Source organism: Ranitomeya variabilis, chromosome 1, assembly GCF_051348905.1.
Source record: "Ranitomeya variabilis isolate aRanVar5 chromosome 1, aRanVar5.hap1, whole genome shotgun sequence".
Classification (NCBI taxonomy): domain Eukaryota; kingdom Metazoa; phylum Chordata; class Amphibia; order Anura; family Dendrobatidae; genus Ranitomeya; species Ranitomeya variabilis.
The window spans coordinates 814,530,840-814,549,269 of NC_135232.1; the positions used below are offsets into that span (position 1 = coordinate 814,530,840).

Below are 18,430 nucleotides of genomic sequence, written 5' to 3' on the forward strand. Positions count from 1 at the left end.
TGAGAGCCAGTAAAGAGATTTGCAGAGGGGGGAAGCGGAGGAGTAGCGAGGAGAGAAATGGATTAGTCGGGCAGCAGAGTTAAGGATGGACTGGAGAGGTGCAAAGGTGTTAGCAGGAAGGCCACAGAAAAGGATGTTGCAGTAGTCAAGGCGGGAGATGATGATGGCATGCACAAGCATTTTAGTAGATTGAAGGTTGAGGAAAGGACGGATTCTGGAGATATTTTTGAGCTGGAGGCGACAGGAGGTGGAAAGAGCTTGGATGTGCGGTTTGAAGGACAGGGCAGAGTCGAAGGTTACTCCGAGGCAGCGGACTTCCGGTACGGGGGAAGCATGATGTCATTGATTGCAATAGATAGGTCAGGTAAGGAAGATCTGTGGGATGGAGGAAAGATGATGAGTTCAGATTTGTCCACATTGAGTCTGAGGAAGCGAGAGGAGAAGAAGGATATGGCTGATAGGCACTCTGGCACTCTGGGATTCTGGACAGCAGAGAGGTTGTACTGGAATCCATGGGACTTTATGAGTTGTCCCAAGCCAAGTGTATAGATTGAGAAGAGTAGGGGTCCTAGAACAGAGCCTTGGGGGACTCCAACAGAGAGAGGGTGGGATGAGGAGGTAGTGTGGGAGTGGGAGACGCTGAAAGTGCGATTGGAAAGGTACGAGGCGATCCAGGATAGGGTGAAGTCTTTGATGCCAAAGGAGGAGAGGATCTGTAGTAGAAGGCAGTGGTCAACTGTGTCAAAAGCAGAGGACAGGTCTAGAAGGAGGAGTACAGAGTATTGTCCAGTAGCTTTGGCGGTAAGTAGGTCGTTAGTGATTTTGGTCAGGGCAGTCTCGGTTGAGTGATGGGGGCGGAAACCAGATTGTAGATTGTCGAACAACAAGTTAGATGAGAGGTGGGAGGAAAGTTCAGCGTGGACGTGCTGCTCCAGGAGTTTGGAAGCGAATGAAAGCAGCGATATTGGGCGATAGCTGGACATAGCAGTTGGATCGAGGGTTGGCTTTTTAAGGATAGGTGTGATTGTGGCATGTTTGAATGCAGAAGGGAAGGTGCCAGAAGTTAGTGATAGGTTGAACAGTTGGGTTCGGGATGGGATCAGTGTGGTGGTGAGGTTGGGGAGGAGGTGGGATGGGATGGGGTCGAGCGCACAGGTGGAGAGGTGCAATTTGGAGAGGAGACAGTTAAGCCCCCCTTCAAATAGCAAGTTAGATGAGAGGTGGGAGGAAAGTTCAGAGTGGACATGCTGCTCCAGGAGTTTGGAAGTGAATGGGAGCAGTGATATTGGGCGATAGCTGGACATAGCAGTTGGATCGAGGGTCGGCTTTTTAAGGATAGGTGTGATTGTGGCGTGTTTGAAAGCAGAAGGGAAGGTGCCAGAAGATAGTGATAGGTTGAAGAGGTGGGTTAGGGATGGGATAAGTGTGGTGGTGAGGTTGGGGAGGAGGTGGGATGGGATGGGGTCGAGCGCACAGGTGGTGAGGTGCAATTTGGAGAGGAGACAATTAAGCCCCCCTTCGGTGATGTTGGATAGGGATGTTATGGGGTTTGGGCATTGGTCTGGTATACAAAGGGGTTGTGGTGGTTGAACAATGAAGACTTGCCTTGTCTGGTCGATCTTATTTTTAAAGTGTGTGGCAAAGTCCTCAGCAGAGATGAGGGAGGTTGGAGGGGGCAGTGGGGTGTGGAGGAGGGAGTTAAAGGTTTTGAATAACTGTTTGGGGTTGTAGGATAGGGAAGATACGAGGGTTGTGAAGTAGGCCTGTTTAGCAGAGGTGAGAGCAGATTTGAATGCGAGTGTTGCTTGTTTGAATACAGTGAAGTCATCTTGCGAGTGTGTTTTCTTCCAACGCTGCTCTGCAACCCTGGACACTTGCCGGAGCTTTTTAGTGGTGTTATTGTGCCAAGGTTGTCTGTTGATACGTCACACTCTGCCATGGACGAGAGGGGCAACCGTGTCAATAGCTGATGCGAGAGTGGCATTGTAGAAAGCAGTGGCAGTGTCTGTGTTGTGGAGTGAGGATATGGATGCCAGTGGTAGGATGGAGTCAGAGAGTGTGTGGGTGTCTAGGTGTGCAATGTTTCCGCGGGGGTGCGCATGTTGCTGGACATGGATGACCGGTGAGGAGGACAGGGATGAGAAGGTGAGCAGATGGTGGTCGGATAGAGGGAGAGGGGAGGTGGTGAAGTTAGATAGAGAGCAGAGACGGGTGAATACCAGGTCTAGTGTATGCGTGTGGGTGGCTGCGGAGGCCCGTTGAGTGAGTCCAAAGGATGAGGTAAGGGACAGTAGTTTGGAGGCTGTTGACTGAAGGGTATCAATGGGGATGTTGAAGTTACCCATGATGATGGTGGGAATGTCAGCAGAGAGAAAGTGAAGAAGCCAGGTGGAGAATTGGTCAATAAAGGCAGTGGCTGGGCCTGGAGGTCGGTATATGATGGCCACTTGGAGGTTGGAGGGAGAGTAGATGCGGACAGAATGGACTTCAAAAGAGGGGAGAATAAGGGAGGGAAGAGGCGGGATTGGGTTAAAGGTGCAGTTTGAAGAAAGGAGAAGACCCACTCCTCCACCATGTTTGTTGCCGGGTCGAGGAGTGTGGGTGAAGTGGAGGCCTCCGTAACACAGCGCAGCAGGGGAGGCGGTGTCAGAGGGTGTTAGCCATGTTTCTGTGAGGCCAATGAAGGCAAGATTGCGGGAGAGAAAAAGGTTGTGAATCACATGAAGCTTATTGCAGATTGAGCGGGCATTCCAGAGTGCTCCAGAGAGGGGGAGCAGGGGGGTGGGCATCAGGGACATGGGTTTTATGTTGGAAAGATTGCGGTAGTTCATGTTGGATAGGGAGTGATAGGAGGGAGTAGTAATGGGAGGTATGAGATGTGGTGGTCCGGGGATGGGAGATATGTCTCCAGCAGTGAGGAGAAGTAGAGAGAGAGCAGGTGGGAGAAAGAGAGTAGCCGACTTGTTTATTATCTTAGGACGAATTTGAGGTTGAGGAGCAGGTCTGCAGAGGAGGACAGGTGGGGAGGGAAGGGGAGAGGATTACTAGGTTAGAGAGTGCTGGGGTTTGTGATATCGAAGGAGAGAGAGGATTAGTGGAGCAAACACTGTAAGGGCACATGTAAACATGATGGAGTAAGAAGGGTTAATAGAAAAGCTAGGTCCAAGTAAATAAGAATTGCTTACTCAGAAGACTGAGGACTCTCAATTCTAAACATTTTACTCAGAAGACATACCCAAAAGAAACAGATACATAGAGTGGGGTCCTGACTCCTGCCGTGACTAACTGCCGTTGAAATAACTGCGGCGTCTGTATGCTTAGCTGCATGATGCTTTGCTGCAGGGATGCGCGGGCCTGACCCCACACGCGTGCCCCCCTTAAGATGCTACTGAATTTATAGGACTGAGTAAAGGATCAGGTGAGAGGGATTGTGGGTCCTTATTTGGGATAAATTAGCAATTGACCAACACCCCAGGGGAGGTTACATAATCAAAGGCACTGAGCCTGGCAACAACCATATGCTCTAACACCTTGACCACGATAATATCTCCTGTGACCCCAGCATGGATGTACAGCAGTAAGTAAGACAATGCAACAAATGAATTTAGCAAACATTCAACAGGCACATTAAAGGCAAGGTTGCAGGATGGTAGGCAGCAGATAACAGCAAGCAGCAGAGATGTTTGTACCATTAAAGGGGAAGGTTGCAGGATGATAGGTGGCAGATAACAGCAAGCAGCAGAGATGTTTGTACCATTAAAGGGGAAGGTTGCAGGATGATAGGCGGCAGATAACAGCAAGCAGCAGAGATGTTTGTACCATTAAAGGGGAAGGTTGCAGGATGATAGGCGGGACTAGAGGGATTAGGGGCATATAGGGATACTGAGGGACAGATGACTTGTGAGTGGTGGCGCCACTGGCATGCTGATTTAGGGTGCCAACCTCCAAAGATAGGAAATGTGAGCTTAGAGGATTTTGAGTATAGTAAATTCCCCCCAAACTAGCCAGGACATCTATCGCATCCATAAACCCATTTTAAACAATATTTGGACAATTTTGGGTTTGTTTCTTTGTTTTTCCGGTTACTTAGTGCAGGTACCCATTTCTCTTTTAATATACACACATGCTCAAAATTGTTTGTACCCCTCGTTTAATGACAGAAAAACACACAATGGTCACAGAAATAACTTGAATCTGACAAAAGTAATACAAAATCTATGAAAATGAACAAATGAAAGTCAGACATTGCTTTCCACCATGCTTCCACAGAATAAAAAAAAAAATTAAACTCATGAAATAGGTCTGGACAGAAATTATGGTACCCTTAACTTAATATTTTGTTGCACAACCTTTTGAGGCAATCACTGCAATCAAACAATTTCTGTAACTGTCAGTGAGACTTCTGCACCTCTTGACAGTTATTTTGGCCCACTCCTTAAGAGAAAACTGCTCCAGTTGTCTCGTGTTTGAAGGTTGCCTTTTCCAGACGGCATTGTTCAGCTCTTTCCAAAGATGCTCCATAAGATTTAGGTCACGGCTCATAGAAGGCCACTTCCGAATAGTCCAATGTTTTCCTCTTAGCCTTTCTTGGGTGTTTTTAGCTGTGTGTTTGGGTCATTATCCTGTTACAAGACCCATGACCTGCAACTGAGATCAAGCTTTCTGACACTGGGCAGCACATTTCTCTCTAGAATCCCTTGATAGTCTTGAGATTTCATTGTACTCTGCACAGTTTCTAGACACCTTGTGCCAGATGTAGCAAAGGAGCACTGGAGCATAACAGAGCCTCCTCCATGTTTCACAGTAGGAACAGTGTTCTTTTCTTAATATGCTTAATTTTTCCGTCTGTAAACATAGAGCTGATATTCCTTGCCAAAAAGTTCCATTTTTGTCTCATCTGTCCAAAGGACATTCTCCCTGAAGCTTTTTGGCTTGTCAACATGTAGTTTTTTCAAATTCCAGTCTGGCTTTTTTATGATATTTTTTCAACAATGGTGTAGTCTTTGGTTATCTCCCATTAAGTCCACTTTGGCTCAGACAATGACGGATGGTGCGATCTGACACTGATGTTCCTTAAGCTTGAAGTTCACCTTTAATTTACTTAGATGTTTTTCTGGGCTTTTTTGTTACCATTCATATTATCCATCTCTTTGATTTGTCATCAATTTTCCTCCTTCAACCACGTCCAGGGAGGTTAGCTTCAGTCCCATGGATCTTAAATAATATGTGCAACTGTAGTCACAGGAACATCAAGCTGCTTGGAGATGGACTTATAACTTTTACCTTTAACATGTTTGTCTATAATTTTCTTTATAATCTCCTGAGACAACTCTTTCTTTCGCTTCCTCTGGTCCACGTTGAGTGTGATACACACCATGTCACCAAAAAGCACAGTATCTGTGGCCCTATATTATTATTTTTATTATTATTTATTATTATTTATATACAGTTCCAGTCACTGATTCCAAGATTGTAGACACATGTGATGCTAATTAGTGGACACACCTTGATTTAACATGTCCCTTTTGTCACATTATTTTCAGGGGTACCATAATTTTTGTCCAGACCTATTTCATGAGTTTTATTTTTTTTAAATTCGGTGGAAGCATGGTTGAAAAACAATGTCTGACTTTTATTTGTTCATTTTCATAGATTTTTTTTAATCTATGATAACTTGTGTCAGATTCAAGTTATTTCTGCCACCATTGTGGGTTTTTCTGTCATTAAACGAGGGGTACCAACAATTATGACCAGGTGTGCATATACTTGGCATGCCTATATCTTGTATATATTTTCTGTCTGCCCCTGGTGTTTCCACTTAACCAGGGGAATTAAGGACATTAAGGATATTTGTCACTGGCTTGCTGAACTAGTGTGCCAACCTCCACGGACAGGAAGGGTGAGGCTAGGATATTTAGAGTACAGTCATTCCTCCTATGTGGGTAATTGCACTGACTGTGATATTGAATTCAGTAAAGGTTTTTGTACCTTGTTGAACACTTTATTCACTTTACCTGGGATTTTTTTTGAAGAATATTTTAATATCTTTAATAAAATTATACTTTTAAATTGGTTATGTAAATAGTTATGTCCTTATCGTTACTTATATTTATTTTGTAAGCCAAATTTCAGTTACCCTTTAAAAGAAGGAAATGGTTAAAAATTCAGATTAATTAAACAGATTAATTTCTGTTGTTATGTAGGATGAAGAATTAGCCCGTCAGCTGGTAGAGCTGGGCTACAGGGGAAGTGGAGAGGTACTTAAAAGAGAAGAGTTTGAGACAAGAAAGGCTGCGGCAGAGGCTTCCAGACTCGCCCAAAGAACTCAACAAAAGTAAGTCCCAGCTGTGTCTGGTAACAAGTGGACCACATTCTCTGCATCTCCTCTGTATGATTAGAAACAGTTTTATTGGCATGTGCTTCCCCTCAACTTCAAATAAGGACACTAGTTACAGGTCTGATATTGTACCAAGACACATGTGCAGCGCAGATCAGTTAGGGTGAGCGAGCTGGAAGATATCTGCTGTGCGACCACATTTGACTGTAAGCTACTAATTTATGAAAAGAGGATAAACATAAAAATATGTGTGCACAACCAGCAGACCATGATGAAAGCACAGGGACAGTACATCGTTTCTAAAAATGTATGCCGAAACAAGGGAAGTCCTGGAACAGATCAAGAATAATCACTGCCCAGAACGTCCCAAGTGTTCTGTTAGTGACAGTAGAATCAAGATTTCTCTAGTAGTTTCCTCTTTTCTGTTTGATCACTGAAACCCGAATACCAATCTCGACAGAAACAACGTAGTCATTATTTAGTTTTCTGTGGCAGCATGTTCCCTTCCTTTCCACGAGGCTCATTTGTTCTTTGTCAGATGAGTTTTACTGTGTCTTCAGGCTTCAGGAAACCAAGTAAAAGACTGGAATAGATAAAGCATGAATGCCAAGAAGCATTGCTTACAATATGCGGTACTAAAAAGGATATTGCTCCTGGCCAAATGCATGTGTTAGTTTATTTCTTCTTTATTACTTAAAGGAGGTTTTCCATACTTTTAGATATTTTTTAATATGCAATTCAACAAAGCTCTAGATGATTTTTTAAGAAGATAATGGATCTCACAGCATGTTTTGCTTTATAACTTGTCTCCTTGTGGAGAGTGACATGCCTGGCATGCCATATAATGTTCCTCTGGGAAATTAAAAATGCAAACTTGCTCTTCAGAGAGGAAGAGGACTTGACCTCTAGCGCCACTTATTGAATGTAGCAATCTCAAAAGTCACTATAATTGAGCTTTGCCATGATAAATCAGAATTTGAATTTGCAGACCCGTGTTTCGGGGCGTTGCCCCCTCCTTGGCCCAAAGCATGAGATCTGATTTGGCTGTATCTACTTCCGATAAAGGGCACAAGAGTTCAAGTCCTCTTCCTCCCTGAAGAAGCAATTTGCATATCGTTTTATGCATGTCATACTTCCAGTCTGACATTTTCTGTGTTCATTTCTTACATATCTCAGCCTGCACTGAACACGTATCAAGCAAACTGAGTGATTTATCTGTGCATGCTCACTGTATGACTAAATGTTTTCAGTCCTCTATTAAATATCAATTTCAACATCAATGATCAGATCAGAACATTGAAACTTTGAAAAATCTGATTGAAGGTATGGGATTTGGAAGTGTCATCAACGGGGACCAGGAAGTTTTATATGTCTAGCATGATGTGACTTGTGTGTCACAATTGGTTGATTTATACATTTTCGGCAACATGAGTAACTTGGAAAGTGCTTTCATTTTGCATTAAACATTAGTTGATTAGTCCCAGAAAACTTTTGCCTGTTGATTCAGTTTTTATCAAGAACACATATTGTACTTACCCTCCCTGAGTATATTGCTGTGTCTCCAACACTACCCTGGTCTCAGTTGTCTGGCTGCAGTAGTGATTTCACTTTGACGGTACTGGAGCCAATCACTGAGTTCAGTGACTCGTGCCGTCTACCTCAGCCGAGCTGCTGAGCTAAGGGCTGGCTGCACTGCAGTCTACGTTATGTCACTGCTTCAACCCATCACCAAGCAACAATAGAGATCAGGGATCAATTAAGAATAGCCAGGTTCCTGGGCAGTTTAGAAGATGTGGCCCCCCAGGAACCCTATGTATCACTTGACATGTCACATGATCCCCCTGATCATTTTCCCTTATATATGGCACTGTAAATAACATAGCTCTATACAAAATAGAGCAGGGATGGCGGATTAATTTTCCCATGAGGCCACATGAAATTAATTCTGCTCAATATTAATGTAATTTAAAAAGAAATGATTAATTATCGTATGACTTAATACTGAGCAAGAATTAAGTATGCTGACATCCCCCAATATAAAGTATGACCCACCAAATAGCCCCCTAAATACAGTATGAGCCCCCACATAGCCCTCTCAATCAACAACCAAAGCAATCAACCTATGGGGCCCCTATACATGTAAATCGCAACAAAAAAACTCTTAAAAATTCTCTCTTCATTTGGTAATTTTAAAACCCAAATACATAAAGACATACAGTGAAGAGCAAAAGGGTAACAATATTTTGAACTTTTGACTTTCGGGCTCCATATTTCACCATCCACTATGGCTTTGATCGTGAGACTATTAGCATTTTATAGACAATCATCTTGGATATCTCATACATAAATTTGACTTGCATCCATTTAGCATACGATTAGTTATGCAAATTATTGTCATGTCACTGCATTGTTATTGTTATTCTTCCTGAATACTGCAAAATACAACCTGCTCTCACATTCCCTAATAGTTCAGTGTAGTATTAGGTTGATTCCCAAGTGAAAGGTCATTGGTTCGAATCGAGGAGCAGCTATGATGACAATTTTGCAAGAAAAGAGAATCATGATCCAGCTCATCGATAGCGGTCTCTTGGCCAAGAAAATTGCCAAACTGCATCATGTGAGTGCCATGACAATTGGAAGAATACAAAATTAAGTCCATCCATCCATTCAGAAGCCAAAAGGTGGACATCCAGGCAAAATATCGGAGTCAACAAGACATCCCCGGAAGAAGCTCAGGGCGAAATGCACATCAGGGTGAGGGGGAACGTCCGATCTACCCACCATTACTCTCATTGTACTGCGTTTCCAGTGTCCAAGTATTATAATCTTTCATTGTCTCTACTGTGCTATTGCATTTTACTTATGATGTCAGCGGGGTTGTGCAGATATACAGGTCACAGTTTATTTAGGGATGCTATTAGCACTCAATTACTTTAATCTATGTTTTGTACTCTACCCCTTGGTCATTTTTCTGTGCTGTATATGACATCTTATTATAGTATAGTTGGCACAGTTATTTTATAGTATTTATGATGCCACTGGAATAGGCTTAATCTGCCTACCTCATTGCTGCACTGTGCCTTCTAATACTTCTACCTAATCTGATGTCTTCTCTGTGAATCTCACTTCCACTCTTAATTTATTTGTTGGGTATATGTCAGAGTTCCCCCTATTGGGTGTGTGTGTAGTGTGCATCTTTTTAATAAGTTTGTAATCTTATGTAATATTTCAATAAACATTTTAGTTTTATATATGGATCTCCTTATTGTTTACTACAGTTTGGCTACCTGTTGTTCTAATTCATCCCAAGGTCTATCAGTTCAGGCACGACAAACAGGGCAGTGGAGGTGGCTTGTGTGCTTCCTAATAATGAGATCGCAGACATCGATGCAAGCACCGTGAAATGCATAATGCCAGGGCCGGCGTTAGGGGCAGGCAGACTAGGCAGCTGCCTGGGGCCCCCACTGCCCTAGGGGCTCCCAGCCAGGGGCAGACATACTGTTGATGGCACTGCTCCAGGGCCCAGAGGTGGAGGGGGGCCCCTGCAGGCAGGCCCGGTATCATGCAGGATCGGGCCCCTCTCACTCCTGTAATCATGTTACATCGGGTGCCGGGAAAGAGAGCGGGGCGCGAAGTGCAGGAGATCAAAAAGGGGGCGTGTCATGCAGGGAGAGACGCTGGCCAATGAACGCTTTCCTTACCTCACAGTGACCAGACTGAGGAGAGCGCTCACTGGCTGCCGTTTGTCCCCCTGCATGGAGCGTCCTAATCGTGAGTACTCGCCTAAAGTCAGGGGCCCCGGCTGCACAGCACACAGGGACATCAGTGGAGGAAGAGCAGGACTTACAGGGGGTCTTCTGCTCCCTCCACTGTTCTGTTCAGAGCAGGCTGCAGCGTCTCCTCACAGAGAAGAGATGGGGGAGGAGCTCACTGCAGGGGACAGCACAGCAGCAACAGGGGGCTGATATTAGTGCTGTCTGCTCTGTGCCCCATCCCCCTCAGTGGGGTCTGCAGCCCTCTCCAGCTGAACTGACCTGCAGGGCTCATCTGATCACCTATACAAGATTAGTATGTATGTATGTATATGCTTGTATATGTGTTGTGAATTTGGTTTCTGGGCTCCCCCGGTGGTTTCTGGTGGTACTGCACTTGTGTGCTTCATCTCCTCTGTTCACCTGTTTCCATCAGGATGTGGGAGTTTTCTATTTAACCTTGCTCCTCAGTCATTTCTATGCCGGCCAACAATGTTACCAGAAGCCTTTCTGTTGCATGTTCCTGCTCCTAGACTACTATCAGCTAAGTTGGACTTGTAGTCCTAAGTTTGTTTTGCATTTTTGTTCCAGTTCTCTGTGATTGATTATTTCTGAGGCTGGAAGCTCTTGTGAGCTGAAATTGCCACTCTGGTGTCATGAGTTGATATTAGAGTCTTAAAGTAATTTCAGGATGGTGTTTTGAAAGGGTTTTCAGCTGACTGTGAAGTTCCCTTTTCTGTCTTCCTACTATCTAGTAAGCGGACCTCAATTTGCTAAACCTATCTTCATACTTCGTATGTCAATTTCCTCTGAAATCACCGACAATATATGTGGGGGCTACTGTCTGCCTTTTGGGGAAAATTTCTCTAGAGGTAAGTCAGGTCTGTATTTTCCTCTGCTAGGGTCAGTCAGTTCTCCGGCTGGCGCTGGGCATCTAGGGATAAAACGTAGGCACGCTACCCGGCCACTGTTAGTTGTGCGGTAGGTTTAGCTCACGGTCAGCTCGAGTTCCCATCTTCCAAGAGCTAGTCCTTTTTGTATGCTTTACTATGTTCTCTTGCCATTGAGAACCATGACAGTTTGGCCGGCCAAGGGTTAAAATAATTGGCAGAAGAAAGGAGAGAAAAGAACCCTGCAGAGAATTTTTTTTTTTTTTCCTGAGTTTGCTCATTAGTTGATTCACTTGCATCTCTGCTTACTGCAGCCTTCGTCTCTCTCTCCTTCTAATCCTTGAATGGTTCTGATTTCACCTGATTAATATGGATCCTCAGAGTTTAGCTGCAGGTTTGGATAATCTCGCTGTGAAGGTTCAAAGTTTACAGGATTTTGTTATTCATGCTCCTATATCTGAACCTAGAATTCCTTTACCTGAATTTTTCTCCGGGGATAGATCTCGCTTCCAGAATTTCAAACATAATTGTAAATTATTTTTGTCTCTGAGATCTCGCTCCGCTGGAGATCCTGCACAGCAGGTCAGGATTGTAATTTCCTTGCTCCGGGGCGACCCTCAGGACTGGGCATTTGCTTTGGCACCAGGGGATCCTGCGTTGCTCAATGTGGATGCGTTTTTCCTGGCTTTGGGGTTGCTTTATGAGGAACCTCATTTGGAGATTCAGGCTGAAAAAGCCTTAATGGCCCTGTCTCAAGGGCAGGATGAGGCTGAGATATACTGCCAAAAATTTCGTAAGTGGTCTGTGCTTACTCAGTGGAATGAGTGCGCCCTGGCGGCGAATTTCAGAGAGGGTCTCTCTGATGCCATTAAGGATGTTATGGTGGGGTTCCCTGTGCCTACAGGTCTGAATGAGTCCATGACAATGGCTATTCAGATTGATCGGCGTTTGCGGGAGCGCAAACCTGTGCACCATTTGGCAGTGTCTACTGAGAAGGCGCCAGAGATTATGCAATGTGATAGAATTCTGTCCAGAAGCGAACGACAGAATTTTAGGCGAAAAAATGGGTTATGCTTCTATTGTGGTGATTCAACTCATGTTATATCAGCATGCTCTAAACGTACTAAGAAGGTTGATAAGTCTGTTTCAATTGGCACTTTACAGTCTAAGTTTATTCTATCTGTGACCCTGATTTGCTCTTTATCGTCTATTACCGCGGACGCCTATGTCGACTCTGGCGCCGCTTTGAGTCTTATGGATTGGTCCTTTGCCAAACGCTGTGGGTTTGATTTAGAGCCTCTGGAAGTTCCTATACCTCTGAAGGGTATTGACTCCACGCCATTGGCTAGTAATAAACCACAATACTGGACACAAGTAAATATGCGTATTAATCCGGATCACCAGGAGATTATTCGCTTCCTTGTGTTGTATAATCTACATGATGTGTTGGTGCTTGGATTGCCATGGCTGCAATCTCATAACCCAGTCCTCGACTGGAAAGCAATGTCTGTGTTAAGCTGGGGATGTCAGGGGACTCATGGGGACGTACCTTTGGTTTCCATTTTGTCATCTATTCCCTCTGAGATTCCGGAATTTTTATCTGATTATCGTGACGTTTTTGAGGAGCCTAAAATTGGTTCACTACCTCCGCACAGAGAGTGCGATTGTACTATAGATCTGATTCCGGGCAGTAAGTTTCCAAAGGGTCATTTATTTAATCTATCTGTGCCTGAACATGCTGCTATGCGGGAATATATTAAGGAGTCCTTGGAAAAGGGACATATTCGTCCTTCGTCATCTCCCTTAGGAGCCGGTTTTTTCTTTGTATCTAAAAAAGATGGCTCTTTGAGGCCGTGTATTGATTATCGGCTTTTGAATAAAATCACGGTTAAATATCAGTATCCTTTGCCACTGCTTACTGATTTGTTTGCTCGAATAAAGGGGGCCAAGTGGTTCTCTAAGATTGATCTTCGTGGGGCGTATAATTTAGTGCGAATTAAGCAGGGGGATGAGTGGAAAACCGCATTTAATACGCCTGAGGGCCATTTTGAGTATTTAGTAATGCCTTTTGGTCTTTCAAATGCCCCTTCAGTCTTTCAGTCCTTTATGCATGACATTTTCCGTGAATATTTGGATAAATTTTTGATTGTGTATCTGGATGATATTTTGATTTTTTCGGATGACTGGGACTCTCATGTCCAACAGGTCAGGAGGGTTTTTCAGGTTTTGCGCTCTAATTCCTTGTGTGTAAAGGGTTCTAAGTGCGTTTTTGGGGTTCAAAAGATTTCGTTTTTGGGGTACATTTTTTCCCCCTCTTCCATTGAGATGGACCCTGTCAAGGTTCAGGCTATTTGTGATTGGACGCAACCCTCTTCTCTTAAGAGCCTTCAGAAGTTTTTGGGCTTTGCTAATTTTTATCGTCGATTTATAACTGGTTTTTCTGATGTCGCTAAACCGTTGACTGATTTGACTAAGAAGGGTGCTGATGTTGCTGAGTGGTCCCCTGCTGCTGTGGAGGCCTTTCGGGAGCTTAAGCGCCGCTTTTCTTCCGCCCCTGTATTGCGTCAGCCTGATGTTACTCTTCCTTTTCAGGTTGAGGTCGACGTTTCAGAAATCGGAGCTGGGGCGGTTTTGTCGCAGAAAAGTTCCGACTGCTCCGTGATGAGACCTTGTGCGTTCTTTTCTCGTAAGTTTTCGCCCGCTGAGCAAAATTATGATATTGGTAATCGGGAGCTCTTGGCTATGAAGTGGGCTTTTGAGGAGTGGCGTCATTGGCTTGAGGGGGTTAGACATCAGGTGGTGGTATTGACCGACCACAAGAATTTGATTTATCTTGAGTCCGCCAGGCGCCTGAATCCTAGACAGGCGCGCTGGTCGTTATTTTTCTCTCGGTTTAATTTTGTGGTTTCTTACCTACCGGGTTCTAAAAATGTGAAGGCGGATGCCCTTTCTAGGAGTTTTGAGCCTGATTCCCCTGGTAATTCTGAACCTACAGGTATCCTTAAGGATGGAGTGATATTATCTGCTGTTTCCCCAGATTTGCGACGGGTCTTGCAGGAGTTTCAGGCGGATAGACCTGATCGTTGCCCGCCTGGTAGATTGTTTGTTCCTGATGATTGGACCAGTAGAGTCATCTCGGAGGTCCATTCTTCTGCGTTAGCAGGTCATCCTGGAATCTTTGGTACCAGGGATTTGGTGGCTAGGTCCTTCTGGTGGCCTTCCCTGTCGCGAGATGTGCGAGGTTTTGTGCAGTCTTGTGATGTTTGTGCTCGGGCCAAGCCTTGTTGTTCTCGGGCTAGTGGATTGTTGTTATCCTTGCCTATTCCGAAGAGGCCTTGGACTCACATCTCCATGGATTTTATTTCTGATCTCCCTGTTTCTCAGAAGATGTCTGTCATCTGGGTGGTGTGTGACCGTTTCTCTAAGATGGTCCATTTGGTTCCCTTGCCTAAATTGCCTTCTTCATCCGAGCTGGTTCCTCTGTTTTTTCAAAATGTGGTGTGCTTGCATGGTATTCCGGAGAATATCGTTTCTGACAGGGGAACCCAATTCGTGTCTAGATTTTGGCGAGCGTTCTGTGCTAGGATGGGCATTGATTTGTCTTTTTCGTCTGCTTTCCACCCTCAGACTAATGGCCAGACCGAGCGAACTAATCAGACCTTGGAGACTTATTTGAGGTGTTTTGTGTCTGCGGATCAGGATGATTGGGTTGCCTTTTTGCCCTTGGCGGAGTTTGCCCTCAATAATCGGGCTAGTTCTGCCACCTTGGTTTCTCCTTTCTTCTGTAATTCGGGGTTTCATCCTCGTTTCTCTTCCGGTCAGGTGGAGTCTTCGGATTGTCCTGGAGTGGATGCTGTGGTGGAGAGGTTGCATCAGATTTGGGGGCATGTGGTGGACAATTTGAAGTTGTCCCAGGAGAAGACTCAGCATTTTGCCAACCGCCGTCGTCGTGTTGGTCCTCGTCTTTGTGTTGGGGACTTGGTGTGGTTATCTTCTCGTTTTGTCCCTATGAAGGTTTCTTCTCCTAAGTTTAAGCCTCGGTTCATCGGCCCGTACAAGATATTGGAGATTCTTAACCCTGTGTCCTTTCGTTTGGACCTCCCTGCATCTTTTTCTATTCATAATGTCTTCCATCGGTCATGGTTGCGCAGGTATGAGGTACCGGTTGTGCCTTCCGTTGAGCCTCCTGCTCCGGTGTTGGTTGAGGGTGAGTTGGAGTACGTTGTCGAGAAGATCTTGGACTCCCGTGTTTCCAGACGGAGACTTCAGTATCTGGTCAAGTGGAAGGGCTACGGTCAGGAGGATAACTCTTGGGTGACAGCCTCTGATGTTCATGCCTCCGATTTGGTCCGTGCCTTTCATAGGGCTCATCCTGATCGCCCTGGTGGTTCTGGTGAGGGTTCGGTGCCCCCTCCTTGAGGGGGGGGTACTGTTGTGAATTTGGTTTCTGGGCTCCCCCGGTGGTTTCTGGTGGTACTGCACTTGTGTGCTTCATCTCCTCTGTTCACCTGTTTCCATCAGGATGTGGGAGTTTTCTATTTAACCTTGCTCCTCAGTCATTTCTATGCCGGCCAACAATGAGTTGATATTAGAGTCTTAAAGTAATTTCAGGATGGTGTTTTGAAAGGGTTTTCAGCTGACTGTGAAGTTCCCTTTTCTGTCTTCCTACTATCTAGTAAGCGGACCTCAATTTGCTAAACCTATCTTCATACTTCGTATGTCAATTTCCTCTGAAATCACCGACAATATATGTGGGGGCTACTGTCTGCCTTTTGGGGAAAATTTCTCTAGAGGCAAGTCAGGTCTGTATTTTCCTCTGCTAGGGTCAGTCAGTTCTCCGGCTGGCGCTGGGCGTCTAGGGATAAAACGTAGGCACGCTACCCGGCCACTGTTAGTTGTGCGGTAGGTTTAGCTCACGGTCAGCTCGAGTTCCCATCTTCCAAGAGCTAGTCCTTTTTGTATGCTTTACTATGTTCTCTTGCCATTGAGAACCATGACATATATGTATGTGTGCATCTGTGTGTATCTATGTGTATGTTTCTATCTGTGTGTGTGTATCTGTGTATGTACAGTATATGTGTGTATGTATGGTATAGTTGTATGGCTGTGTGTATGCATGTACAGTATGTATCTGTGTATGTGCAAAAAAATTGTATGGATATATGGTATATATGTATGTTTATGTGCATGTACATACAGTATATGTGTATGTATATGTGTGTACGGTATGTGTATATACTGTATGTGTGTATGTACGGTACGTGTATGTGTATCTGTATGTTCGGTATATGTGTGTGTATGCATGTAGGGTATATGTATGTATGTACGGTATGTGCATTTGGGTGTATTTTATATGTATGTACGGTATGTGTGTACTATATGTATATAACTGTATCTGTGTATGTACGGTATATGTGTGTGTATCTGTGTGTATGTACGGTATATGTGTGTACGGCATTTGTGTGAATGTACGGTATATGCATGTGTGTATGTACGGTATGTGTATGTATGACGGTATATGTATGTGTATCTGTGTGTATGTATGGTATATGTATGTGTTTGCATATACTGTATTTGTGTGTGTGTGTATGTACGGTATATGTATATGTATGTGTATTTGTGTGTATGTATGGTATATGTATGTACGGTATGTGTATACTATATGTGTATATAACAGTATGTGTGTATGCATGTAAGGTATATGTCTGTGTATGTATGTACGGTATGTGTATCTGTGTGTATGTACGGTGTATGTATGTACAGTATATGCCGGAACAAAAATCATTGTTCTCATCAGCACATCACCCAGTTAAAACTGCAGATATTCTGCTAAGATGACATTGTATGGGGACAGATTGATTTACTAGTGATCATTCTGTACCCAGCCAGTGTAAAGAGGCTGGAAACAAGTGGTGAATGACTTCAATATTGTTGATCACGCTCGTTTAGTGGCCTGAAATCAGCGCATGTAGCTACAACCAAAATGTTTCTGTTGGTGCAATATGTTAGCATTTGGGGCCCCATTTTAAACTTTTGCCTAGGGCCCCACTTTGCCTAAAACCGGCCCTGCATAATGCACAAGTTTGTAATGGTGGCCCAAAAAAGGTGAAGAACTCTCAACTTCAATATTGTCAATAACTTCAATATTGTCATAAGAAGTGTCGGTTCGAGTACGAAAAGTGGACAGCAGAAGATTGGAAACTTTGGTGATTTGGAGCGATGACACGAAAGTTAATAGACTAGGTTCTGATAGGTGCAAATGGGTCTGAAAGAAACAAGGGAAAAAGAGGCTAATGCATTGAGAAATTGAAGGAAATGTCAAGTTCGGTGGAGGAAGACTGATGATATGGGGTTGCTTCACAGCCAAAGGCATTGGATACTTGACCAGGCTCAATGGTGGTCACAATCCTGAGTTATATGTCTGTATCCTACAATATGAGTTACGTCGTACGCTCAAGTATGAAAAGGACAACATAGTGTTCCAACAGGACAACACGAAGCATGTCTTCCTGGAGCAGAACAATATTGTATCATACAATTATTAGGTTCTGTAGAAGGACGAAGATCTGGGGATTTATTATGATGGAATATAGGCTGAACTGGATGGACAAATGTCTTTTTTCGGCCTTACTAACTGTGTTACTATGTTACTATGTTATGTTATTTCAAGATTGGTAAAGAAATGGTTCAATGACAATGAAGTAGAGGTGCTGGAATGGCCCCCACAGTCCCCCAATCTCAACGCAATCAAACACTTGTGGGTAGAATTGAAGAAAGAACTGTATACATACCCAAGTGAGTTGACCAGTATGCACCAACTTTGAGAACGTGTAGAAGAGTCCTGAGATCAAATTTCAGTCCACACATGTTTGAATCTGATCGAGAGCATTCCCGAAACGATTCAGGACGTGCTGAAAGCCAAAGGTGGATTTACAAAATACTACTAAAATTATAGAAATTAAAATTTAGATCTTTAGGAGCAAAATAGTAACAAGTCAGTAACATGACAAGAATCTGCATAACTAATCGTATGCTAAATAGTTGCAAGTCCAATTTAAGTATGAGATATCCAAGGTGATTGTCTATAAAATCATGGCAGTCTCAAGTTCAAAGAAGAAGTGGCTAATGAGATATGGAGCATGAAAGTCAAAAGTTCAAAATATTGTTACTAGTGATGAGCGAATAGTGAAATAATCGGATTCGGGAAAATCAGTACGAATAATTTTTAGTATCCGTACCGAATAACGACTCCAATGCAAGTCAATGGGAAAGCCGAATATTTTCTCTTGGACCCAACAAACAGGTCTGGGTACCTGAGAAAAATTGGATTGGAAAGAGCTAAAACTAAATGGGAACAGCATGGATAAGATGCCTGCATGCCTTTCTGACTCACATATGGTATATGGGAATAATGTTGTCAGACTATTGCGCCGGTTTAACGTATTTTTAAA

At 43.9% G+C, this 18,430-nt stretch overlaps 1 protein-coding gene across 1 annotated transcript in view; it reads left to right on the forward strand.

The window, feature by feature from the left end:
- The window catches only part of CFAP299 (cilia and flagella associated protein 299), an 878,688-nt gene that overhangs the window by 76,403 nt on the left and 783,855 nt on the right, over positions 1-18,430 (forward strand). The window contains exon 2 of the mRNA XM_077259030.1: positions 6,204-6,334. Within this exon, the coding sequence (XP_077115145.1) occupies positions 6,204-6,334 (131 nt within the window). The remainder of the gene's footprint in view (positions 1-6,203; positions 6,335-18,430) is intronic.